At 38.3% G+C, this 25,909-nt stretch overlaps 3 protein-coding genes across 5 annotated transcripts; all 3 read right to left on the reverse strand.

Moving 5' to 3' along the window:
- Nucleotides 1-241: 241 nt before the first annotated feature.
- Nucleotides 242-8,224, reverse strand: tax1bp3 (Tax1 (human T-cell leukemia virus type I) binding protein 3). 3 transcript variants are annotated; one of them, XR_003930524.1, is made up of 5 exons: nt 8,003-8,224; nt 6,203-6,322; nt 2,856-2,933; nt 2,153-2,373; nt 242-2,110 (listed from the first exon to the last, which is right to left on the reverse strand). XR_003930524.1 is itself a non-coding variant. In XM_030083984.1 (5 exons), exons 1-4 carry the CDS (start codon nt 8,039-8,041, stop codon nt 2,224-2,226), a joined length of 387 nt encoding a protein of 128 aa, XP_029939844.1. In that variant the 5' UTR covers nt 8,042-8,224; the 3' UTR covers nt 1,921-2,136; nt 2,179-2,223. The 3 variants fall into 3 exon arrangements, 2 of the variants coding, with proteins under 2 accessions (XP_029939844.1, XP_029939843.1); XM_030083984.1 differs by having other exon boundaries at nt 1,921-2,136; nt 2,179-2,373; XM_030083983.1 differs by having other exon boundaries at nt 1,921-2,373.
- Nucleotides 8,225-9,978: 1,754 nt separating this feature from the next.
- hsh2d (hematopoietic SH2 domain containing) lies at nt 9,979-14,399 on the reverse strand. The gene is made up of 5 exons (XM_030083385.1): nt 14,223-14,399; nt 13,218-13,307; nt 12,944-13,109; nt 12,349-12,609; nt 9,979-11,897 (listed from the first exon to the last, which is right to left on the reverse strand). Exons 1-5 carry the CDS (start codon nt 14,351-14,353, stop codon nt 11,442-11,444), a joined length of 1,104 nt encoding a protein of 367 aa, XP_029939245.1. The 5' UTR covers nt 14,354-14,399; the 3' UTR covers nt 9,979-11,441.
- Nucleotides 14,400-16,742: 2,343 nt separating this feature from the next.
- Nucleotides 16,743-24,717, reverse strand: LOC115381851 (ras-related protein Rab-8A). The gene is made up of 8 exons (XM_030083477.1): nt 24,526-24,717; nt 23,978-24,038; nt 22,915-22,975; nt 19,481-19,558; nt 19,234-19,323; nt 19,049-19,114; nt 18,498-18,548; nt 16,743-18,400 (listed from the first exon to the last, which is right to left on the reverse strand). Exons 1-8 carry the CDS (start codon nt 24,647-24,649, stop codon nt 18,311-18,313), a joined length of 621 nt encoding a protein of 206 aa, XP_029939337.1. The 5' UTR covers nt 24,650-24,717; the 3' UTR covers nt 16,743-18,310.
- Between the last annotated feature and the right edge of the window lie 1,192 nt (nt 24,718-25,909).

Raw genomic sequence — 25,909 nt, forward strand, 5'->3', positions numbered from 1 at the left:
AAGGTCAGAGAATAGATTCTTGGCTTTGAAATGTCAGCTGATTACAAGCGGCAACATGAAGCTATTTGAAGGGTCCGTCAGTTTTAGAGAGTGGATAAATATAGTTAGCTATGGATCATACTACAATGATTCTTTATCTATAAAAGGTGGAAGGGCAGACTTTGTTTTCAGTTTTGATCTCTGAATAACGTTCATATGATAAACTGCATATACTGAAGTGCATAGATTTGGGCAGACTGTATCATCAGTATGCATACATTTATTGCTCTTACACCAAAATAAAAGGACATTTGTTGTTGTTTTAAGGAGAAAATTCAGAATGTCCTTAAATGAAAGTCCTCTCTTGAACACTTACAGTACATGAAACATCTTGTAAACCAATATGAGAAAGAGCCTTAAGATAATAAAAAAGACTTGTACTTGAGTGAACCTGTAGAATACAACTTGTCCGTGCACATGTCTTGTTCTTGTTGTTAATGAAACAACTTTTGTTTGTTTCTTGTTTGTATGACAAGATCCCACCAGGTCACACAGTCACTATTGTTGTAGTTCCACTACAAGTTACTTTCTGTGGTCTGGTGACTCTAGGAATCATTCTGGGAACAGCACAGTTATTCTCAGTCTAGTTATTGTCAGGCTGACTCGTCACTGTTTGGCCAGCATGCAATGACTGCAAAATGCAACGACATCCTATATATAATATTAGTAATTTTGAACAGTACAGAGGAAAAAACAAAACAAAACAAAACAAAAACAGTGCTTTGCGTGGTGGTGATGGGTCGAGACAATATGTCATGAACTCCATTGGTAGGTGCTTTTATGCAGTCTGCATTCCCTCACAAGTAAAAGAACTGCATGATAGGATTTAAAGTCTCTTAAAAAAAGAAACAAGTCATTAGTTAGTGGTATGGAGTGTTCATTTAAAGATGCACAGTTCAAATAATTAAACATTCATTGTTGTTTGGTTTAGGTTTACAGCTTGCATTCTGGTCATTGGCAATGAAGACCTGCAAAACATTTTACAATCAATGTGAATGAGATTCCAGTGTGACACTGTTCTTCCAGCAAAAACAACAAATTAATGATGGATCATTTTTTCTCTTACAGTGTTCAGCAGAAGTGGTGATAATCAGTAAAAGAATAAAATGACCATATTTTGCATAATAGGCATCTTCCAAAACAAGTTTCAGCCACTGAGCCCGATTGTGGAGCATCATAGGAAAAGAAACAAAGAAAAACATCTCAGATTAGCAGATGCAGAGAAATGCTGACTCTTTACTGCATAAAATCAACAAAAAAATAACAGATTAGAGACATGCATCAGTTAACTGATAATTAGTGAAAAAGTATAAATCAAAACAGTGTAGTTTACAATAGTTTGTACTATATGTTGTACCGTTATTTAAGGGGAAAAAATATCGTAGAACAAAAAACACTGTATTACATTATGCTGACTGTGTGGCAGGACATGAACTTTCACTTTGGCTTTGAATGCTGTGACTTTTGAAAACAAAACATTGGTTCTCTCCTTTAAATGAAAGGCAAATCTTAACGTGAAAGAGACAATCAACAGCAGTGAGCTGTTGTTGGTGTATCCAGTGTCCCACTTTGGTCAAGTACAGGTGAAAAAGGATTAAAAACGTTTCCGAGGAATGATCCCAACACCTGATATCATTGTTCCCATATCTCCTCTCTCAACGGATAGAGGTGTGACAAAGATCTTTCAGACTAGAATCTATCTAAAAAGCACATTTCAGAAATTAATTTCAGCCCAGCCTGACATTGTTTTATCCTCCGCAGTTGTCCCACAGCAAAATCTGAACTTTTTAAAAGTCAGTAGTTGCCTCAGCTTTTCACCTAGTTTACCTCTTTTGTCAGTTCCATTTGAATATGCTAAATCAATAGGAACAGGGGTAATTAGTATTTCTAAGAACAAAACTAAATATGTAAGAACGGACGCATCCAGATTCAGCATATTTTGAACTCTGTGCTTTGGAAGACAGTATTTAGTGGGTTTTTTTTTTTTGCACTGATGTATTTATAAAGGCCACGCTTCAAACACCCTCTGAATGTTGGGGAGTCAATATACTGTGTGTGTGTGTGTGTGTGTGTGTGTGTGTGTGTGTGTGTGTGTGTGTGTGTGTGTGTGTGTGTGTGTGTGTGTGTGTGTGTGTGTGTTCAGTCCCTTGATATTGCATCTTTATGAGCTGTAGTATCACCACGTCACTGTTTGGAGTAAGAGCCTATCGAGTGTCTGACAGCTTCTTCTAAAGACTTTCTGGTCACAAGAAGTCGCACCACATCCTCGTTCTTCTTTGTGAGTCGTTTGCGAGCCTGGTCATGAGTCATCATGGTCATATCCCAACCATTCACCTGTAACACACACACACACACACACACACACACACACACACACACACACACACACACACACACACACACACACACACACACACACACACACACACAATAAAACAATGTTTATGGGTAAAAAGAAATGCGTGGGTATATTCGGATAGGTAATTATTTTGTGTACATGGTTATACTAGCATTACGTTTGTAAAGAAGTAAATAGTAAAATGTAAACAAAGATAACTGTTAGGAACAATGTTCAGTGTTCTGCATGCCTATCATTTTTTAAGTAGAAATTTATATAACTTGTAATTTTGAACAGATTCAATAAAGTTAAAAAGAAAATCAAGGCAGAAATTCAGCAAAACAGAATAAAATATGTGCTGTAAAAAAAAAAAAAAAAGAAAAATGCAGCTGAATGAAGAGCTACTCTATAAGGGCACTTGGGAGGACATAGTGCCACCTTGTGGATCACTTATTTAATATTTCACTGCAATACATACCTGCATTATTTTGTCTCCCATCATCAAACCTGCAACATCAGCTGGTCCTCCTGGTGATATCCGGGTCACATAGATGCCCTTTAAACAATTAATCACATATTTAATTACAGCCACATAACTTACAGGGACCACATGTTTATATAGGCTATTTAAACACTGAAAAAAAAAAAAGAAAATATCACAGATATAAAATGACAATGAAATTTACAGTGTGATGACTCTGACTGAATGGTGTTAGAGTCCATCTAACAACGGGTAATTGTTCTTCGACAACAACAGGGACCCTACACACCATTACTAGGCACAGTAGTCTGTAAATAGTATGGTACTATAATGGCCACGCTTACATGTTTTAATTAAATGAACGATTTACACCAACATCACAATGAATTCATTCTCAAACCCCATTATTTTAGCACATATTAGTATTTTCAATGCAACCATTTGTGCATAATGTGGCAGCAAAAGATGATGCAAGAACAAGTCAGTTGTGCATTTTGGGTGAGAGATCCTGGTAAACCCTCAAACATCACATTTATCTCACAACAGTACATCCTGTTATAAATGCGGTCTGTGACTATCAGCAGTAGAGGATGAATGAATACATGGGTAAAGCGTGAAGTTACGACTTCAAAATATGATGTTGAAATTTTCATCTGTTTTTCAAATGTTTACAAGTTTAAAATTGCTCTTCTCTCTGGATTTCAGGAGAATATCATTAAAAACAGACAAAACTACAAATTCTGTGTCAATCTCTGCTCTGTACTCTGCAGAATATGATGATGTGCTTCTTTCCTGACTATATTATTTACAACTTTTTGGGGTGCTGATTCAATTTAAATTTCAATTCTTGTCATTTTTGTGCTCTTTTTAGTTGGGTTTAACACACGACCACTTGAAAAAGTTGAATGTTGATGTCTACAGACTATTTCAGGAGGCATAGTTCCCCAAAAAAATACACATCACATCCAAATTAAATTTTTTATACTGAACTTTTTCAAAAGCTTTGCCAGTGTATTAAAGATGCAAAAATAAAAGCATAAAAGATAGAGTTTTCTTAAAACCCAGTCATTTCTTTTGCATTTCTTCTTAAAATACAGTATATATTAGTGCATTTTAAACTGCAAAAACAAGATAATACAAAAAGACCTATCATAAACAAAAGTAGCGTAAGTATATTACTGTTAAACTAATATATCTAAAAGGTGACTTTAAGTATTTTTCAACCCGGCTTGCTACACATAAAACTAGAGTGAAGTATTTAAAGTTTTGGGGGTGGAAAAAATGTTGCAAAAAATCAATCTAAAAATCACTAAATAATAAATCCCAATATTTATGTGACTCGATTTTTCCCCACCCCTAAAACATACGAGTGTTAGTTTTCAGAAGCTTCCCAGGAATCAGGAAACATTCATATATTTCAACCTTGTGAATGTCTATGAAATATGTCCAAAATATTTAAATTGAAGTGTGGAAGTTCAAAACAGAGAAGACCATAATGTGAGCTTGAGGCACACACCTTCAGGATTGCAGCACATGCCTTTTGACTCATGTTTATACCTCCAGCTCATAAATACAGCGAGCAGGTTGGTCAGATTTAACTTTGTATAAACTTGCAGTTTGTCTTTCGATGATTCAGACAGTTGATCATAATTTATTGCCTCCTAAGGCCGGGAGTGACGTGTTTCAACCTGTTCAGAAACATGCAAGTGAAGACTGAAATAAAAAGTGCACATATTAATACAACAGTAGTCCCACCAGCTCCTCAGTGAAAAGTCGGCAAGAACCTTCTAATGAATTCAAACAGAGAACTATTTAAAGCTGCAGTAGTCAAACAGATTATTAGAGTTTTTGATTAAACTTGTTTCCATGTTGGCATATGAATAAATGGCCTGTAAATGAGAATTGAAAGAGACAAATACTCCCCTCTATATACAATAAGTTGCATTTTACTGAAAACCAAAACTCTTCACTTCAGTAACTTCAACGCTTTTTTTTCTCCAACAGATTCAATCATAAAATAAGATGAGTACTGAAGTGTAGCTTCAAAATGTATGCCAGATGTCACCTCAGTATTCATGGCTTCATCTTTTCACATACTGACTCTCTGGGACACAAAACACAGACATTTATATCCCCAAAGAACCTAGAGAAATCCACATTACACACTGCATTTAATCAGATATTGAGTTACACCTGTGTTCAGCTATGTTCGATAATCACATTAAAAAAAATCTTACTCACTAAAATTTTTAACCACTTAATGTTATAGAGTGTCAATAGATACTGCTTCGTTGTTTGTTAACTTCAATATAGTTTTGTTTTGCTATGCTTTTTGCCTAGGCTCAGGACCCACATTTGGATTGACCCCCACCCGTTGAGAAACACCATTACAACAGTAGTTTTGTATGAAAATCTACTCTTGGACCTGACCGTTCCTCTGCATAACTCTGTCATGACACAAACTGTAGCATCCTCCATGCATTCATTGTATCTAAAGAGCTGATGACTACAAACAGGATTTCAATAAATTATTCAAGAAGAAGAAGGGATATTTATGTCTGGTAGATCATTTCTGTGTTGCAATTTTGCATTGCAGAAATAAATCTTTCAAACAATGATCATTTCACTTTAGAATGACACCATATCTGAAATGAAAAGGCATTTGTGGGATGAGCAGCTGATCTGAGTATGTGGGTAGCACTCCCCAAACGTTTTGCAAATCCTTTGTGCAAACGTCTCTTTCTTGACACATGTTTAGAGATTCTGGTGTCGACAAACAGGAATCTGAATGGTAACGCTCAATGGGAAAAGATACGAAGGGGAGTTTTTGCTGCCAGTGGTAATCCAACACCTCCACAATGTGGGACCAAACTAGAATTCAGGAGTGTGAAGGACCATTAAAGTTACGGGATCAGCTTGAGCACGTTGTGAGTGCCACCATGACTGACTTGTGGCAAATGTTGGTTAAAGAATGGCATTCATCCCACTAGAGTGTGTTTCCAGGCTGGTGACCACCGTGAGGAGATAGTTTCCGGCTGTTGTGGCTGTGTATGCTTCCTCCACATTCTGCTAAGGCTCTTGTTGATTGAACAATTCACATTTTAAAGATGTCAACAGGTGTTGTTTCTTCTAACTCAATCATCCAACCCATCAAAAAACACCAACTGCAAACAAAAGACGTTTGGATCCAGCAGAGTTCAATAAGGCCCCGATGTGGCACCATCTACAGGGGAAATAACCAGGCTTTTCAATATTATGAGATTTATTACCGAACAGCACTGCTACAACAAAGAAATAATCTAGCAAACACAAATTTCCATCCTTTGTGTGTGAACTTTGCTTACTTTATCAGCCTTGTCCTCAGAGAAAGGATTCTGCGCAGGGTCCTGATCAATCCCTCCTCCGATGCTGAAACCCAAGATCAGATTATCTCCTTGCCGCAATTTCTGGATCTCAATTCGTTGCTGTTTAGCAGAGAGAGAGAAAAAAAAAACAGAATTTCAAATTAAACACAATTTCTTGTTTAGAGTACAGTGGGAGGTGGAAAAACACAGTCTCTTTTGTTTTACAACTATTACAATCAGAAGAAACTCCAGGTCTTTTGAGGTTAATTTTTCGAAAAGCTAAATGTGCAACGACATTAAAATCCCGTTCCAGATGTACATCTAAAACCTGCAGAAAGACAAAAGGAAGAGAGACCGCTAATGTGTTGTTTTACATGGCACTGAGATACTGGTACATTCACCACTGATGCTTCACTGCAGGCGAAGAGCTGAATTCTTGAGGCTGTTTCTGAGTCGTCCTCTCTGGGATGGACAGTTTATTAATGGCGCCCTGCCCTTGACACTGACATGCAGCTGCAGGCTCATACCAGGACCAGATGACTCTGATGGAAAGACCTCTCAAATACAATGCCTGTCTCTGTGTGTGTTGTGAATAATCAGAGTCTCTCAGTGGTGTGGTTGGTAGAATGAAGTCTGAGGATGACTGGGACCACCTCTGGGTGTTTGTCAGTCAGACAGGATGTGGCAGCACTACAGAACGTTCCTTCTCTGTCACTTTGAAAAGAGGTATATGAACCTTACAGATCCACCTTTTGCTGCACTGTTCATGAATATGTAGTGAATTGGTTGAATTACTGTGGTCACATTTTTGAATCACCATTAGAAGAGCACAGGTGTTTCTGGGTGAATTTTCTTTGGGTATTCTGGTGTTATTCCAAAGTCCAACAAACATGCATTTGACACTTGGTGGTTCTAAATTTAAGTGTAGGTGTGATTGTAAGTCTGATTGTCTATTTTGTTTGTTTTGAATGTGAGGACCAAACAAAAACAATGCTCAGAAAAAAACAACAGATGAAACCCGAATATAGTATGGAACAATATAGTAATAATTATTGATTGACTTCTGTAAAATTCTATAATGCAAAAAAACAAAACAAAACAAAGATAAAAATAAGAAAAATAAGTGTTGTGATCGAATACACTCCATTAATAATGAAAAATTGGATACTGTACAATCTGCTGAGCCTTGGCAGATGGGTGAGAGTAAAATATAAAACAATCACTGACATATGAGGGAGAAAAATGATACATGAACGGACTATTTCATTGTCCTGCTCATCTACTTCTCGTCTAGTAAATCAAAAGCTCATAAAATCCCATCTCTCAAGAGCTTATTTACATGGATGTGTTAGCCAGAGCTCCTCTCTGATGTCTCAAAGTCTGAAGAACAGTCGACAATGTTAACAGTGTAACGTTGCAGCTCGACCAGGAAAACCGAACCACGGCAGAGGTGACGCCCATTTTTTTTTCAGTAGTTAGCTGTGAAAGCTGTGAAGACATTTAAATCCTTTAAAGTGACACAAAGTCACACTTTACAGCTAAAGAAACCATGAAAGTTCAAACATCGTTGATTCGATGAGTTATTTAATTACATCCAGCCACGCGAGGCGGAAACACGTATCTACTGTTTAAACTTAATGGAAAACAGTCTCGTTGCGGTGAATATATGTGACATTAGTTAATGGGCGTCACGTGGGACAGTTAGAATGATTTTATCTTAAAGTAGAAACGGAAAAAAAGAGTCGCAGCGCTGAACAATAGAGTCCCGTTGAATGGAACTGGCTCTACTTCCAAACTTACCGTAACAACAGTCACCGGCTGGCCTGGGACGAAAGACATGGCTGTGGGCTCGCTGAGGCGCTCAAGGCGAAGAAACTTGTAGTAAAGCAGTGGGTTTTTTTCCCCCAGCACAAAAACAAGGAAAAGCGAGGCGTTTCTCAGGGGGACAACTTCCCGGCCCTCGACATCTGTTACAGCGGGACGAACCCGAACCAAATGCTTCCCGGATGACGTCACCGCGATTTACGGCTCGGAACGTTTGCCCGTTTCCCCACACCTTGATAATCCGGGCGGGCGGTGCTTAATCACTGACCGTCGCTCTGCTCTGCTCTGCACAGATGTGGACATCAAATCGGTAATCTTTGCGCCCTGCTCGGGTCAGAGAAGCTTGTAATTCGGGGAATGGCGAATCACAGATACTTTAGGTCCAGAGAACACACGCAGCCCAGTTTAATATGGAGGTGGCCAGTCCAAGTAACTTTAAAAACAACACTATTCAAATGTAACAATTTGGCTTAGTGCAAAGACATAAGAGGACAAAATTTGAATAAAGAAATTCTAATACCTAACATTCTATTTTCAACAATCAAACGTGCATAGGAATATCAAGACCTGTATTTGCTTGTTGAAGTTAGTTGTATCCAGAACAAAAATACACCAAAGGTTTTGACTTTGAGATTGATCATCTTGAAATACAATGACTACCAGCAGTTTTCAGCTACAAGGCCAGGCAACTTGCTAGGTTTGGTTGACCATGACCACATCATCATCAGCAACTATATATTTAAAAGTTATAATGTTCATGATGGTTTCTTTGATTGTTGTTATTTTAACAGATTCACTTTCACAGTGCCTATAAGGCTAATGCTACATCACTAACATTGTAGTACCTCATTGTTGCATCGCTGATTTATCGGCTAAGGTCTCTGTTATGTTGTTTCTGTTGTTCTTACTAAAACTGTGCAATTATGTTACATTTACATGATGATTGATATTCAGCTTCCTTTCTAATGATGCCCTCCAATCTCACAACCCTTGAAGAAGATAAACCATCATAAAAGGCGGATGGATGAACTCTCAACTGGCTACGCCAAGTTTATTCACTTTGCACATGTGTAATCACCCCCCCCCCCACACACACACACACACACACCACCACCACCACCATCTACCCCCCTCCCAAAAAAAAAACAAACAAAAAAAGAACCAAAAAAAAACAAAACAAGAATTTTGAATTCTGAAGTACAGTTTGGCTGACAAAGAAATCAAACCAAGTTCGATACGTTTGCAGAACTAGTCCTACATTTTCTTTTCTTTGTTTTTTTTTTTTTTTTAATGATCTATGTAATTTGGAATTAAGAAGTTCATCATGATACAGAACATTCAAGGTGAAGTGGATAATGTTTGGGGGTTCGAAGCAGTGACAGGCCTTGATGATAGAGTGTGACATACTGGGATGTGGAGATGCGTCTTATCTCTATGTTGGACCAGTACTTAGAGCACTCATCTTACTTTGTGTTTGAGAGCATTCCCCTCTCCTTAAAACAGCATTCACTTTGGGTATCATGGCTTCTTCCCATAGTCCAAGAGTTTGAATATGTGTTGGCTGAAAATGGCACTCTTTGTTCTTTATTTATGTAAAGCTGTTACAGCACATGGATGGATTTGAATGCACCAGAGGTAATGATTTTTATTTAGACACAGAGGATGCACGGTCAACCATCTAACCAACACCTCTTTAAAGATTCGGCATGATTTTTAAATGATTGCCCTTTATGAGAAAAACATTGTTTTTATGAGCTTGATATGAAGGATTTCAGCCTGATTTGACATGCTAAATGATCCCCACACCTGACTCTATAACTGTAGGAGGCTCAGTCCACCTGATAATGGTTCTTGGTAAAGCTGGAGTCTGGCAGTTATTGTGCAGTACTGGAAATACATTGCAGACTTAACATTTCAAAATGCTTTATTCAAACAGTTCTATCACAGTTAAATCATTCATTTGATAAACAGACACAGACATAACATCCTCTGCAGAATTTACATTTCTCATGAAAGTTGCGATTCAAATGTAGGACACAATTATTTGCTGTGAGAATTGCGTCTTTGTTGGTAAAACATTTTAAAAGCACATTTGCCTGAAGGTTTCTACATATGAAAAGAGCTTCACCATGACCAGACATTGTTCCTCTGTTGTCCAGCTTTTCTGTGATACATCTGATAACAGATCTGATCGTGATACCAGGTCACACCACCACTCCTGCATAAAGGGTGACTGTTGGTCCCGATTTACATATGATGATTGAAACTTCCTCTAGCTGTCTTCATGCCATTAACAAAGAAGTACATACAGAAACATGGCTATTTCATTGGAAGCCTGTCAAGTTAAGCTGAAAAAAAGATAGAATGACCGAGGTGGTTTCATCTTGAAATTACATTGGATTATATTTGTTGCACTCCTTGAAGACAAAAGAAAACATTACAAACTTGACAATGTGGACACAGATTATAAAATAGTTACAAAAGTCAAAAGGCACAGTTTAGCATTCAGGCAAAGTAAAATATGATGTTAATGTTGTTACTTAAAGGTGCAATGGACGATGTTTTAGCCAATGAATGGCGTGATGCGAGTGTCAACTATTGGTTCTCTAACATGTCAATCACGCTGGAGAAACGCTTGCGTAACGCCGTCAAGCGCACTCATAGGAGCAGCAGAGCAGGTAGGATGGTCTGGCGCACGCACGTTTTTCAAAAAGCGAGTAACAGACGTTTGGCTTCGACTTTTTTGAGAAAATCGTCCGTTACACCTTTAAGTAAAAGTGAGATCTGCTAGTTGTGATTGAGGGAATGACCCCTCCTCTGGCTTTACCCCTCTTCATGGGTGGGATGAAATGTATCACATATAATGATTAGAGCTAGTTCACAGACCAGACAAAACTGAATAAATATATGTATTTCCTAAGTAAAGCAGTGCTGTTTATTCTCACCCATCAAGAGTAAAATTTGCTTGATTAATTCATAACTCACACTAAAAACAAGTAAGTAAGCCCATAGTGTATCCATGCAGCCCATGCAACTCAAACATACGAGCATTATTGTTTTGCATTTTATATTTTCTGTACGTTATTGCATTTTGTTACATTGTGCTTTACTAAAACAATAAGTAAAACATGTTACTTCATCCGAATTAATATTAGTTCCATAAATTGTAAATCTAATGCCAGGTACAAAACAAAATCTTTACTCCCAATAAAACAGCTAGTCTGGATTCGTCTGTCAAACTGTTGTCTTGTACAATGTGGAGAAGAAATCAACCTTGTAACCTACTAACCTTTGGATTTACTAAACTATAACACGTATTGGTCATGAAGTGAGTTTTTATTACCTTTTTTGCTTCTGTTTTATAAAGGCAGTGCATACCAGCATTAGATCATCTCACTAGGATACATGCTGTGTATCAGTGGCCTGGTGCAAAAGGTGGAGGTGTGAAGTATTCTTGGGGTAAACCTTGGCCAGTCTGTCTAACATCAGTGCAGGGGTAAGACAGCGCTGTCCCACTAAAGGTCCGCTCCCTGTCAATCGCCTGGTACTCATTCTCCGCATGGTCAGTTTCTGCCTTGGGAATTTCTGCGTATGTAGTATCTTGTGAATTGCTTCGCTTCTTTTGGAATTTCTTTTTGAGGTTCCTAAAGTTGGTGACGACTGACACCTTTGCCTCCAGTTGTTTTCCTGGCTGAGTGTTGGTAATCGCTGCTGCTTGCTCACCGCTGGTGGACGTGTTCTCCGGCGCAGACACAGTTCTTGTACAAACCTGATTGAGCCTCAGAGGCACGCTGCTCCGAGAAGGGACCTCAGGAGGCTGGCTGGCTGAAGGGTTTTCAGCTGCGTATCTCTTCCTGGGTATTGGCACAGGCTGTGGTTCAAGAATATGAAAGAGACAACATAGAAACCTGTTAGAAAAATAACATGCTTATTTTTAATTGATGGGTAAAGGTGATGTGAACGAAACTTGACAGATAGTGTGGTTTCATGGTTTCTGTACATTCTCACTTTAATTCTGAGAAATGGTCAATTATTTTGAGAAATGTCTGTGCAACAAAGTTCATCTTCTTACAGTTAACCTGACAACCGCCCAGACCAGCAAAATATGTTGGATATGAATTGATAAGTGTGTTGCAAATATCTATAAACACTGAGTTTGTAGAAATGTCTGTATTTTCACATTATAATTCATCATCAACATTCCTACATATCAAAACTCATGCTTAAAAAAACAAGATACCCTTGAAAAAATATCTAATTAGCTCTAATTATAACCTTGCAAATATTTTGAAATTCACTGCTGTTGTTGAATGTGTTTTTACCTTAACAGGAAGTGGTATGGCAGGTTGTGTAAACTCAACATCCAAACAAGGGTAAAGCCTATTTGGAGAAAGGACTTCAGAGCTGATCAGGTTGGTGGGTCGATAAGGAAGAGCTGGTGGGATTTCTTCTTCTTCTTCTTCTGCAGCTGCTTGGTGACTTGTGTGAGGGAACAGCAGGTTGTTTGGAGGCAAACTGCTATTTGGTTTTGGATGCTTTTGTGGAAACAGCAGTTCTGCATAGTTGGTCATATCATTTGAGGGCTTACATGAGACCAAACAGAGAAACAAAAGAGAGCAGGTGTTCATTCATTTTGTGTTTTCTTTCTGGGTGCAGCACACAAAAAAGATGCAGCTATTGTGGTTTTTAAATGACCAATACTCAGTAATAAATGCTTGAGTTGGAGGATTTGTTGCTGTAGCAATAAGCTGTCCTGTTGTCACGTCATAGTTTGAAATGGATTGTTTTTCATTGCAACTGAAACAATACACTTCAATATTAAGTGTGCTCATTACAATAGCATAAAACAGAACAAATCCTTACTGTATATCTTTGAGAACATTGTACGAAGGTCATATAGCAGACACAATTCCTTACCTGACCACAGGCAACAGTCAGCACCTGAGAGAACGGCATGATGGGAGTCCTGCGATGATAGTCCACCAGGTCTTGCAATGACTGATGACACCTGTTCTCTCCTACAATTTCATATTGGCCATCCTGCCGAGCATCAATCATGAAATGTCTGCAGCGATCCTCGGCGCTGAGGGGTCGCACAAAAGAGTCAAGACTGCAGCACTTTGAACTGTGGTATTAGGTGGGTGTGAGAATAACAAATAAATAAATCTACCTTTACTCTGAAATTGCTCACCGATATGAGAGAGTGTAGCCGATCCTGCTCTCACTGACTCTGATGAGGAAGTATCCAGGAGGTTTGGGCATGAGCAGGTCTTCTGCTGTTCTACACAAACGACCACAGACAACAGTTAACCTTCACACAGTCACTTTAACCTGTGAATTTTGGGGAAAGTCCTCTTTTCAGTGACGATCACGGTGGGAATCATCATGTTTATATCTGTAAGAAGTACAGCCAGCAAGCTCCCCTAAATGCAGACATAGACAAATCAAAAAAAAAAAAGTTTTACTATTGTAAATGAAGTAAACAGATACGCAGTTCAATAATCCAAATGACCGTCCATACTCAGTGTCCACAGCTCTGAACAAATCAAGTTTTACAATATTGAACGAGCTCACAGACTTGTCCACTTATGCTTACATAAGTGTTTAAGTATAATTATTTTCTGGTCTCACATTTCTACAACCAAACTTGTAGGCAGTGACTGAATTCTACATGATTGATTTTAACAGAGTGAAGCGTACTAAACCAACGAGTGTCATGTCTCCTAGTTTTGATGAAGCTCACTTCCAGTTTTTCATGCTTTTGATGTTTCAGTGGAGCAAATGCATTTAATATGTTTGTGGTGAACAACAGCTTCCTGAAAACATTTGCACAACTTCCCAAAATATCATGTTGTAGCCTTGTACAAATCTTTTCCTGCTCACACTGTAAGGCATATATATTTCTACCTTCTGTTACTTCCATACTTTTGCTGTATATACAATGTAAACTTTGACATATATTCTTAAAAACTGTATACTGTTACTCTATCTGTAATGTTACGATTTAAAACAAACATTGATATTATCATGAAAAACTACAGTGCAAAAATTACACCACAAGAATACTTTAAACTTCAATAATACTACTGTACATATGCACTTTTCACATTTCTATTTCAGACTTTTAAAGCAACAATCCTTAACATCGCTCTCTGTCTGGTAATCTCCTCTATGGATGGTTGAGTGGTAAACTTACTTCCTGGAAATAATGCCATGAAACCATTCTGGGACAACACCGTTGTTGATCACGGACTGGAGCTGGTACTTTGCGAACCAGGTGACAGCATCATGCTGTCCTTGTAACGTCTGCGTCAAATCCATCATCATCACACTATTCCTCTGTTGTGTTTGATGGAAAAATTCTCTTCACACAGAGACCTGCAATCGTATCATTTACAGCTCATTAATGTTTAATAGAAAATGTCATCATGCACAAGACACACAACACACATAGCTTTCAATATCAGTGGTTTCTCTTCAAGGTGTGGTATTCAGAGTGACAGTCCAGTAACATTATTGCAGTTAATGTATTAATTATTTTGCATTTTCAATTACAAATATTTGGTAGATTTTTTTTTAAAGTGCAAAAGAAGCAAGATACAGTCAGACTTGCCACGATGATCATAAAACAGATAAAAATAGACTTGTTAAACAATCCAAAATTAGCATTTTAAACATACAAATTAAGATAAAAAATAAAGGTTAGACGTCCATTTTTGTAGTAAAAACTGAATTGCACTACTTATGAGGTCTCTAACAACTCACAGCAGAAGTTACTCACCGTTTCTGGCAGCTCTGCAAAGAAATGACACACTGAACTTCCTCCCCTGACTACACCTGCCCGAGGGAGGAGCCTAAACACTGAGAGTGGAAGGAGATGCTTGGAGAGGAAGAATTCACAGGATAGCCAATCAAAAAACAAAAACAAGACAATGCACAGCAATGATCACAGACACACACACACACACACACACACACACACACACACGCACGAAACACAACAGAAAAAAAAGGTTGAACAAAGTTGTGGAGGAAATTAGACATAGATGAAGTAGGACACTGCAGTCCTGCCCTGTTAGATGACATCTGATCATTTTTATAGTGCCAGAGTTCACAGTTCACGGTTGTCGGCAGATTACTTGATATCTCGTATGTGTCGGTAAAATCAGCACGTGACTTCTGTTAAGGTCACAGATTGTTCTTAAACAGTAAAAGCACATGATGGAGGATCGATCCCTTGTTGACATGAGTCAATAACAAATGCCTTCAATGGAACAGGGCTACTTCCAAAAGATTTTTCCACCCATGACATATTTATGAACACAAAAGAAATCCCGAAAGAAAGGCAAAAGTCTTTCAAACATGATTATCTTCCACCAGTGTTTGTGAAGCAGATGTAACGTCCGGAAGTGTTAATTTTCTTCTTCTCTACTCACACACTGCCACCCACCATGCTCTCAGATAACAGCTGTGTAAAGAGCGCTGGGACTTTCGGTTTGAATACACCCACTGCCACATTGCTTAAGTCCCTCTAAAGTGAGAGGACGTCAAAGGAGTGGAGAAGTGCATTAACCTCAATGTTCAAGGGAGAGGTTTGAGGCTCCAGCAACTACAGTGGAATGAATATGACCACTCACAGCATGCCACTGCCTCCTTGTGGGAAAATCATATGATAGGATCCGAAGACAGGAAGTGTAATGCTGCACGAAGAAGTCAGGAGTGGCTGAGAAGTATAGCAGAGTGACACAGCACACACAAGAGGGACGTTTGATAGCAGTGAGGTGTGCTGTTGGTGTGACAGAGGCAGGATTCCACTGAAGATCCTCTCTGAGCCCAGTCTAATGTCGTGGTGAGAGAGAACAAGTCTAGATACAAGAGTCTCTGTAAAAGTGCAAGAGAAACCTGTATATGTTTTTTTTCCTAGAAAATGAGCTGTGGGTGGAAAAAAACTCAGCAGTTAAACTCCCGTTCTTATTTTTGGTGGTGATTCAATAACTAAATGCAATTGTTGTAATTTACTGGATGCTGCTTTATACGTTTGTTCGGAAAGCTGAAATACAAAGAAAAAGACAGTAACAGGACGAACCTATTTTCTTTAAGAATCTCATTTTTAATAAATCATCACAAGTACACATATCTACAAAAAGTGTAGATCAATAAGATTTATGAAACTACAGTACAATCATTGTAGGTCTTATTTACAATTGCTGAAGTATGGAATTTACTTGATATGAAGTAAATCGATAAAATGTTTAAATTCACTTGAAGGAATGCTGCAGATATGTGCACAGAAATGTGTAATTTACAAGCAGTGAACATTACTGAACACTCAAATCAATTTGTTTTGTTTTATTTTGTAATTATTATTACTATTAATAATTTGAGGAAAATCAAAGCCCCCCCCCAAAAAAAAACAAAATAAAAAAAAACCAACACACTTTTAACAAACTGTGATTTGGTTTAATTGAGAGCAACTAGACCAGCAATTCCTTAATTCCACAAGTTTACAGATTTGATGAATCTTCTGCACCACAACAAGCTACCTGATCATCACTGTAAAGACATTCAAGATGGTTTTAACCAGATTTCAAAAGTTTTCCTATTGTTGCCCTCTTGAGTTTGGAGTGATATCAGAAAAAAAAAATCTTCAAGAATCTTCAGCACATTTCTAATCTCAAATAAAGCTTGTTAAGCCAAATGTGCAAAGCTTTTTCAGTTTTTTTAAATGTTCTAAAAATGCATAGTTCAGACGACTGTGACACTGCAACAAATCAACACTTAATATCTTTAGAGAGGCAAAATTAAAGGGTGCTGAGGTTCCCAAAAGCATCAATGAAGAAGCAAATGTATAAACACAATACACATAATTTCAATCCTTCAGTGGGAATGTTGTGACAAAGATATCATGGAAAATAAATCCCTGCAGCACAAAATTTTCTCCAAACCTTTGATGTGCTAACTAAAAACAGGTTTCAGTGCTTGGATGTTTCTAGGAAGCCCAGAGAAGATATGTGACAAAAATCTTGTGCATGAATATTGTTTTTCAAGACTCGCAACAAACAATGTCAAGAAACATTACAACGTCTTTGTTTTAACAGAAAGAATAAAAGCTTGAAAAAAAAGTGCATAAGGAATAAGAAAAAAAAGGGCACTTTGTCATTTTGGTGCTATGTTTGTTTCACTCCATAAATACTGCTACAGCACAGCCCCTATCCAAGGCCCCGAAAACAGTTGTGTGCATGTTCCCCCATTGGAACAGACAAGTGGAAAAATGCAAAAAAAACAAGGATTTTAACATTGTTGCGATTCCTTCTGTGCCATGCCTGTGTAACTGAGTTGCCTCCAGGTGGTTGGTTTATATATTGCTAGTTTACCTGTAGAGCTGCATAAATACTCAAAAAAAACCACTGCCGATTAGAATAGTTAAAATCACATGGAATGCAAACAACAAAAGTGAATTGTGTGCTTTTCGAAGAAGCAGGATTTGACATGAACGCAGTCTTACTGCAACCACGTGAATACTTGCATTAGATCGATTGGGGCTCTGCATACATTGCACATTAAGAGTTCACAATAAGACTGGAATAGTTCAGTAGAAGAAATCAAGAGAAGACGAGAAGAAAAGGAGGATGAGTAAACTCACTGCTGATGTGATGAATAAAGCGGGCTGGCATTACTTCATATGGTAAAACAAAATCAGTGACATCTATTTACATGCTGCATTTACATTATGTCAGTATAAACGTGGTATTATAACAAAAAAAAAAAAGAGAGAGATTGTAATCTCATGATTTTGCAGAAATCATTTGACAGTAACAATGAAATTATTCTTATTCAGGAAGCATGACTTGGGTTACTTTTGCTTGTAAAAATGCAATAAATAAGACTTCAGCATGTGACCCTAACAATGTAATTGATAAGGTAATAATCTGAAGGCAAATGTCAAAAGAGTGAGTGGGTGAGAGTGGGAGGGTGGGGGTCAGGGTGGGGATTTTGATGCCTCACAAGGATGAAGCCATTGAAAATCAAGGATTAGTTGGAAATTGAAGTCAATCTACGTCAGATTCAGTACATAACAAAGGCCACAGAAGAGAGATCCACAGGCATCTAGTGAAGAATGATAAACCTTGTTCTTTTTAGATTAACAGGCCAAAACCACAAGAAGGACTAAAGGTGGGTGGAAGACAAATGAAGAGGGATAAAACAGATCAGAGTTACTCGGTCCAGTTCTGCCCAGTGGGGGACACAGTTAAGGCAATGGTGGATACCAAATCTCCCATCCGCTCACAGAAGCACACAGCGGAAGAAACTGCTCTTTTTGGGTTGTTCTGTAATCTTCACTCCTTGATTGCTGCCTTGCGGGTTGTTACCCTCCTAAAAAACAAGTAAAATCACAGCATGACCACACCATAAGCATTTGGGATTTTTAGTTTATGAGCACTACTGTTTCCATTGTATCCAATTTTCTTACCAGCTTCTTGTCCATCTTTGTTTTTATGTCTCTTGCGAGGGTCAAGAAGGCCTGAAAACAAAAACATAAAAACAAAATCAGCACCAGTCTGACACAAACTGAACAATGAAAAATTAGAATTTCTGCATTCTTGTTTATCTCAACTCAGGTGTCTTTTGAATGGTCTCACTGCAGCAGCTGAGAGTCAACCTGCTGACCCAAGAATGCTGACACTACATTGTAAATGCAGTTATGCTGTCAGCTGAGCTGATCCGTTGAGACTAGCTGCTTCAAGTCCCAAGTTACTGCTGCTATGAGTGACAATGATGAAAATCGTCTATTCTCAACCAGCGTAAGAAATATGTTGAAAGGTTGCTTCGTGCATCTTTCAGCTAAAACGAGCTGAAAAAGCAAGATTCTCCTGAAACATAAAGATCATCTATTAGAAAAATTCTGAATTATATAGTAAATGGATGACTCTTTGCAAGTGCTTCAGAGTGCCAAGCACAATCTGAACATGATGAACTCAAAACAACGGTGCTCAACCATTAAAACAAGAAGAAGACACTTACGTTCTCCACATTGATGTTTGCCTTTGCACTGGTCTCCATGAATTTGATGCCGTACTCCAAGGCCAACTGAAGGCAAGAGAACAGAAACAGAATCAGAACCAATGTTCAGATGTCAACTGAAACCATAAAATGGATTTAATGTGTTCAGAGAAAAACACACTTTTCACTGCATTCACAGTAATTACCTTTTCTCCTCTGTCTTTAGACACCTGTCGTTTGTCATTGACATCACATTTGTTGCCGAGGACCATCCTCTCCACATCTGCTGAGGCATGCTGTGAATTGACAAGCAGGCAAGATGAATAGATGGAAAGACGGAACGAACAATAATGCATTTAACTGCATGCATACTCTGTAGAGTGTGTGTAAAAGGGGAGAGAAAAGAATGAAAAATGAGACGAACAGGACAGTAGTCGTAACATAACGTATTACCTCTTCTATATTCCGTATCCAGTTCTTGATATTGTCAAAGGACTTCTCGTTGGTAATGTCGTAAACTAGCATGATGCCCTGTAGAGTTGAACACGAACAAAACATAAGTCACAGTAGCGCTTTTGACAAGGTTCAGTGTTTGCATCACGCGGCTAAACTTCATTTGCCATTGTGGAGGGGAACTGAAGAGGAAGAGAGGAACAGAAAAACAGGCCAGTCTGAGCAGAGATACGGGAGTTGATGGTGATTGTGGTGTTAGTAGAGTTTGTTGTTATAGTTGTAGCAGTGGTGTTGGTGGAGGTGTGAGTGGTATTTACTGTGTGTTTACTGTGATGACAGTGGGGCTAGTAGCAGCAGTGTTAATATGGTGTTTGTGGTATTGTGCATTAAATGAAGCATTGTTGTCATGTGATAGATGAAACAAAGTGCAGAAAGACAGATGAATCGAGGGGAAAAAACTGAAAGAAATCAGAGCGTGACATGCAGGGGTGTGTAAGTTTTGTTATATGTTTAATATAATACTCAAAGTCAAGCGGGTGCTTTTCACTCAAGTATAATGAAGCTTCGATATAGAATCTGTCCAGTATCAGAGATTGTTTGTTGGTTTTCCTGCTTTCCTCAATAAGTGGATACAGAAGATGTCATGAACAAGAAAACTGCTCCTTTACGGGGACCAGAGGGACCCAAAGGTAGAACCGGTGCGTGTGCAGATGAGAATTGGAAGAAAGTGAGTTGATCTGGCTACTGTTTTGGATGCAGAGTCAGTTACGGCTCAATAGTTTGGTGCGTGTGGTGGCTGATTGAAGATCAGGCTTGGGATTGTTTTCAACACTTCAGCACAAACCATGCAGTGGAAAGGACAAGCAGATGTAAATTCACAAGGAAGAGGCAGCTGCAGTAGAGGAAAAAATGTCTTTCAGCGTGGCTGGTTTGAGGTAACAGGGGTCTGGACAAGGTGTGAGGAAGCCATTAAACAGGAAGCCACTTTGATGGACCTTTGGCAGGAAGAAGCACAGCGCATTCTCTTCCTGATCTGGGCAGTGTGTGATACCCTGCAATCCTTTCCCTGTGGATGTATGGAGACTGAAGCTGCACAACATATCACATATTTGCTGTCCTTATTTCATGAAATAATGTACAAATCACAAAAGATGGACTGAAATATGAAAAACTATGTTTTGATGTGCTCTGTATGCTCTGTATGTCAACTTATTAAGCCAATCAGAGGGAGTCCTACTGGTCCGCATCCTCGCCCACAAGAGAGATGTGAATGGCTGGAGGGACGAAGTGTGTGTGTGTAGAGGTTACGGAGCAGTGTGGACGATCCAGGAAGGTCAGGGTGAAGACCTTGTGACCAACCTCTAACTTGTTATATGACTTTTACAAATGAAAACAGTAAACTATTGATATTTCTTTACTCAGTAAATATGCTTTTCACCCCAGAAAATGGAGCCGCTTCCAGAGTGAAACAATATCAATTTGCCTCATCTCTCTCTGAACATAGGAAATTAAAGGTTTTGGAAACACTATTATTGGCACATGCACCTCATGATGCTATTAAAGGTAATAGCATAGTTGCACATGTACACGTTGATTCCACAGTGTTTCTTCAACAAAGTTTAGAATTTAAAATGGGTGTTTCAACCTTGACTGACTCAGGGTTCCACACCATGGACAATATGTCTATTAATGAAATCTATTTCAAAAGCAATCAGCAAGGAGATTACCATCTACAGCTGTGTACACGCCAATATCTGGACCACTGTGTGCTATATCAAGTCAGCAACCAAGGGCTATTGCCCAAGACAAGCAGATCAAAGGAGAAACAATTGTAATGGTCATAGCACATTGTCAGAACTGTAGTGAGATCTTTCTGATCCGAGCACATGAAGCAAATCATTATCAAAGAGCTTACAATGACACAGGGAGGAGGTCTTAAGGTAGACCAACAAAAAAAGCCAATTATGAATAAATAGTCATCAACTGTCAAATAAATAGCTGGAAGGCGACATGTATGCCCACTAAGGCAGACCGGAGAGGTTTTGAGGGTTCCTTCACAAAGCTCTAGTCCCACAGGACAGAACCTGAGTTAACAAGGAGCAAAGCCATTGAGAACATCACAAGTCTGATCAACTGAAGCTGTGTGGTCTTGGAAAGGGTGTTTAATGGTGTCTAATGGTGCGAGACCCAAAACGCACTAACACTCCAAGCTACATCACTGATAATTTCCTTCAGGAGCAACTGCAAATATTTTTAATTTACTGAAGTTATATCAGAAAATAACAGTTTGAGCAATATAATGTGATAAAGAACTTCTTCCAGGCTAAACGAACTGGTCAGGAAGGCCAGGTCACTGATGCATCCTATATCCAAGAAGGACCTATCATAGATCATTTATACCTTCTGCAAAACTGTATAATGCAAATATTGTAACATTGCTGATTCAAAATATTTCAGACTAAATTACTGTAAATATGTACATTTTTCACTTTTGAAAAGGTTTTCGGTGTGTTTGTCAGTCATTCACTTATTTTATTTATGCTGTATACGCTGATCTCTGTTTTAATTATAAATTGTTGTATAACTTCAATGTTAAACATTAATTTTATTGTTCTGTGTAATATGGAGCAGCTGTGTTAAGTGAATTTCTGAAAACAGTCTTCTTTTATCAGTACCTCCTCCATATTTACAGTTGTCAAACGATCAATTTGATTGAATTATTAAACATCTGAAATCATGAGCTGAGGACACATTATACACAATAACCATTATAAAACCTTCATGAATGGCATACATGTAACATTTGAATGATGTATGAAAATTGGAGGTAGCACGTTATTGTTGACAGTCAACAAAATTGCTTAAGTAGTTTCAAATGAAGCTTACATCAAATTTTGTCTGGATTTGATAATAGACACTTTAAAAAGGCATTTCAATTTACAATATTTAGGAAATCGTTGTAACTAAAATTTTGTTCAAATGTCGTGAATAGACTTTCCTCCTTGCATGACCACATTTGGAAACTACATTGTGTGCCGCAAAGAAGACAGACAGGGGTCATCTCAAACTAAAAGGGAAAGTAAAATATCTTTTTTTTTTCCGCTTTGATATCAACAACATGTACTCTACACATACTGTGTTCTCAGCATCTAAGTAGATGACAAACTCAATATCAAAGTTGACAACAATTAACTACATTTGAATTGCTATCCACAAATGGAGGCATGCAGCAAAACCTGAACTGGAAGAGAGGCTGAATAACACATCACAAGATGCAATGAGTGCAACTCAACTGTCCCAGGAGTGTACAACATCAACAATGCTGGGTGTGGTCCTGGTAAAGGTTTCTGCTGCCATGTTTATACCTAAGATAATTACCCATAGTTCCCAGCACTGACCTGTGCAGTAGATGCAAAGCTGACAGTGCAACTTACCATGGCTCCTCTGTAGTAGGCTGTTGTGATTGTCCTGAACCTCTCTTGTCCTGCTGTGTCCCTAAACGACAAAAAAGGGTTTCAATGTGGCATAGCAGAAGCTACCCAAAGATGCTTTGCTAAACCGAAATCATTATCAACCTAAAACTAATGTATTCATAACAAAATCAAAAAATGAATCAGAAACCCTCAACAGCACAGACTCTTACACAAACTCAAAATTTAAGTTACTGATGGATGGTCCTTGAAGCCCCAGGTTACTGCTGCTGTTTAACTAACTCACATATGGATACTACAATGATCACATGTCACAATTAATTGGATAATATGGATCCAGACACTCTATTGTACAAAAGGTCACATGATATATACGGTACATAGTGCATATGATGATGAAATAATTTAATTATTGCTGCAGTTTAAAAAAAGAATGCTGCAACAAAAAGCAAATTCAAAGTTTAAGACAGTGTAACTCATGTAACTCAAGGTTTCTCTAAATGTTGAATAGGAATAGTTTTTATGACATTTCTTACTACTCCATTTATAAATGTAAAATACTACATGCAATATACAAACATTTCAGAAAATAAAACAAATTTTCTCTAAATCAAATCTTGTATAATTGAGAAATTATGAAGTCATAGAACAGTGAACAATTTCAACAAATTTACAGTTCAGTAGAAACATGGATTGCTTTAGTATAAGTAAGACAAAAGATCTATTAAGAAAGGAGATCTGATTTAATGTCTTCGCTAAAGGTAGACATGCTGAGATGTTCTCACAGTTTAAACAAAGAAGCCCTTAGAAAGATATTTCCTGTCTACATCTAATTTTAACAAGTATTTAGAAACAAATTACATAGATGTATGCTACAATTCAGGTTGTAACAGCATTGAGTTTTTAGCGAGTTACCCATTTAACTGCAATACATTCACATGTTCTGTACAATACCAAACCATTTGTAGATCATTACTTCCTTCCTGTGCAAGGAGTGAAGTGCATGTTTAAAAAAAAAAGTTTACACTGAGCCCGTCAACGCATTTCAAATCTTTCGGTATCTCACCATATCTGTAGCTTGATCTTCTTTCCATCTAATTCTATTGTCCTGATTTTGAAGTCAATACCTACAAAAAACAAACAAAAACACACAACTCAAAATAATCCTACTTTTGAATTCAGCAAAGCGTCTGGCTAACCATCTCGATGACAGAAACAATTTATACAGTATTTTTTTGGTAGAAAATGTAAGGGTTATAGAAAGTGAAAACGTTGTATAAGTTTGATCACAGTGCGAAGTGCAGAGAGCAGCTTGGAGATATGGGAAATGACAACTAACTCCACTGCACCTTGTAGCACGTTAGCTCCGCTTGCAGTACAGGCAAATATTACGACAAAAGTACACCCACATCAGATAACACACGTAGCCACTTTAAGCCACATAAAATGTGTTAAAATGGACCTAACGTCCAGGAGAAGCCCCTGTGACAAGCCGGGTGGGCAGCTTCCTGACAAGAGCAACAAAAGTTAGCAGCACATTAGCATGACGGGATGGGCTGTTCCTTTACCTATTCTTCTCGAAAAAAAGGTCCCGATCTTAAGCCTTTAACTCACCTATCGTAGAGATAAAGGTCGAGTTGAAGGCATCCTCTGAGAATCTGAACAGCACGCAGGTCTTCCCGACGCCCGAGTCGCCGATTAAAAGTAGTTTAAACAAGTAGTCGTAAGTCTTCGCCATGTTATTAGCTTGCCTACTACTGCGGATATCCCGCCCGGTGTGAAGACAGAGACGTCACTGCTCGTGAACGGTCTTTTGGTCGAATCAAACGTCACTCTTCTCTGTCGTCGTGGCAACGGAAGTCCTTCGCTGTCACTGTGGGTTGGTTCGTTTTGAATTCTGTCACCAACCGGCACGTTTAGTAATAGCAATTTATCGCTTTTGCAGAACATTTTCGTTGTTCTTCACATTGAACGCGGAACTGCGGTTTTTGGCGTCAAACCGAACCACGCAGTCTGTTTTAATGTGCCTGGTGACAGTTCACCGGCAGCGGGCTCGTGGTAGTTTCTGTTTCATATGTTCAGGAAACAGGTAACATCAGATATGGCTGTATATCACACTCTATGCTGCTTTCTACAGTGAGCACAATGAGGCTGCTTTCTTTCCAAAGCTCAGCTACTTAAAGCGTTATCTCATCTAAAAATAAATACAGATATATATGGGTCATAAAATAAGTGTTATCGTTCAACCCAGTAGTAAATGAACTATGCACAAAATAATATAGCTTTAAGTTTGTTTGATTATTTCTTCTTTTTAAGAAAGCTATCTATCTATCTATCTATCTATCTATCTATCTATCTATCTATCTATCTATCTATCTATCTATCTATCTATCTATCTATCAGCCAATGTACAATATAGAAGTTTTTCATCAAACTAAATTTTCTTTGTTTTTGATTCGTTTTCTATGCAGAGTTTTTATTTTGCAGGGTTATAACAAAAAAAATGTATTGTTTTGCAGTACCACTGTGCTGCCAAGAAGGCCACAGGATCAAACATGGGACAGGCCCTAAAGAAATTGTTTGCACAAGTAACTTTTTCTCTTCCCATTCTATTAACACGCCAGATTAGTGACTCTAAAATGTCCATAAAGGAGGCCAGGGACCAGCATGTGGCTACAATTAAAAACATCGATCCATATGACATCATTATCGGAGATGACGGACTTTAACTTTAACCATCGTCTGAAAGCTGCAATCAGTAAAGTTATAGCCAAAATACCAAGCAATACAACAATCAAGCAAGAGCAAGAGTCTGCGTTTGGTGAATTTCTAACAGGAAAAGACATTTTCGCGTGTCTTTGTGTGTAAGGAAGCTAGAGCTAATGAGCTAATGGTAATCCTTAGAGAAGCGAATGCATTTTGATGACGTATTTGTTTTGAAGCGCTGATTGGCTGAAGTGCGCTGTCAGTCAAAGGAGTAACCGACACCCCCTGCAAG

This window comes from Salarias fasciatus, chromosome 23 (genome assembly GCF_902148845.1).
Source record: "Salarias fasciatus chromosome 23, fSalaFa1.1, whole genome shotgun sequence".
Taxonomy (NCBI): Eukaryota; Metazoa; Chordata; class Actinopteri; order Blenniiformes; family Blenniidae; genus Salarias; species Salarias fasciatus.

Coding starts and splice junctions, on each gene's coding strand:
- tax1bp3 (XM_030083984.1), bottom strand. CDS start 8,041: ATGTCTTTCGTCCCAGGCCAGCCGGTGACTGTTGTTACG. Junction 6,323..8,002: donor AGCCGGTGACTGTTGTTACG/GTAAGTTTGGAA, acceptor TCTGCTAAACAG/CAACGAATTGAGATCCAGAA. Junction 2,934..6,202: donor CTGAGGACAAGGCTGATAAA/GTAAGCAAAGTT, acceptor AATTGTTTAAAG/GGCATCTATGTGACCCGGAT.
- LOC115381851 (XM_030083477.1), bottom strand. CDS start 24,649: ATGGCGAAGACTTACGACTACTTGTTTAAACTACTTTTAATCGGCGAC. Junction 22,976..23,977: donor AAGATCAAGCTACAGATATG/GTGAGATACCGA, acceptor TTTGTCGTTTAG/GGACACAGCAGGACAAGAGA. Junction 18,401..18,497: donor CAAAGATGGACAAGAAGCTG/GTAAGAAAATTG, acceptor CTTGTTTTTTAG/GAGGGTAACAACCCGCAAGG.
- hsh2d (XM_030083385.1), bottom strand. CDS start 14,353: ATGATGATGGATTTGACGCAGACGTTACAAGGACAGCATGATGCTGTC. Junction 13,110..13,217: donor GGCTACACTCTCTCATATCG/GTGAGCAATTTC, acceptor GCGACCCCTCAG/CGCCGAGGATCGCTGCAGAC. Junction 11,898..12,348: donor CCATACCACTTCCTGTTAAG/GTAAAAACACAT, acceptor CTTGAACCACAG/CCTGTGCCAATACCCAGGAA.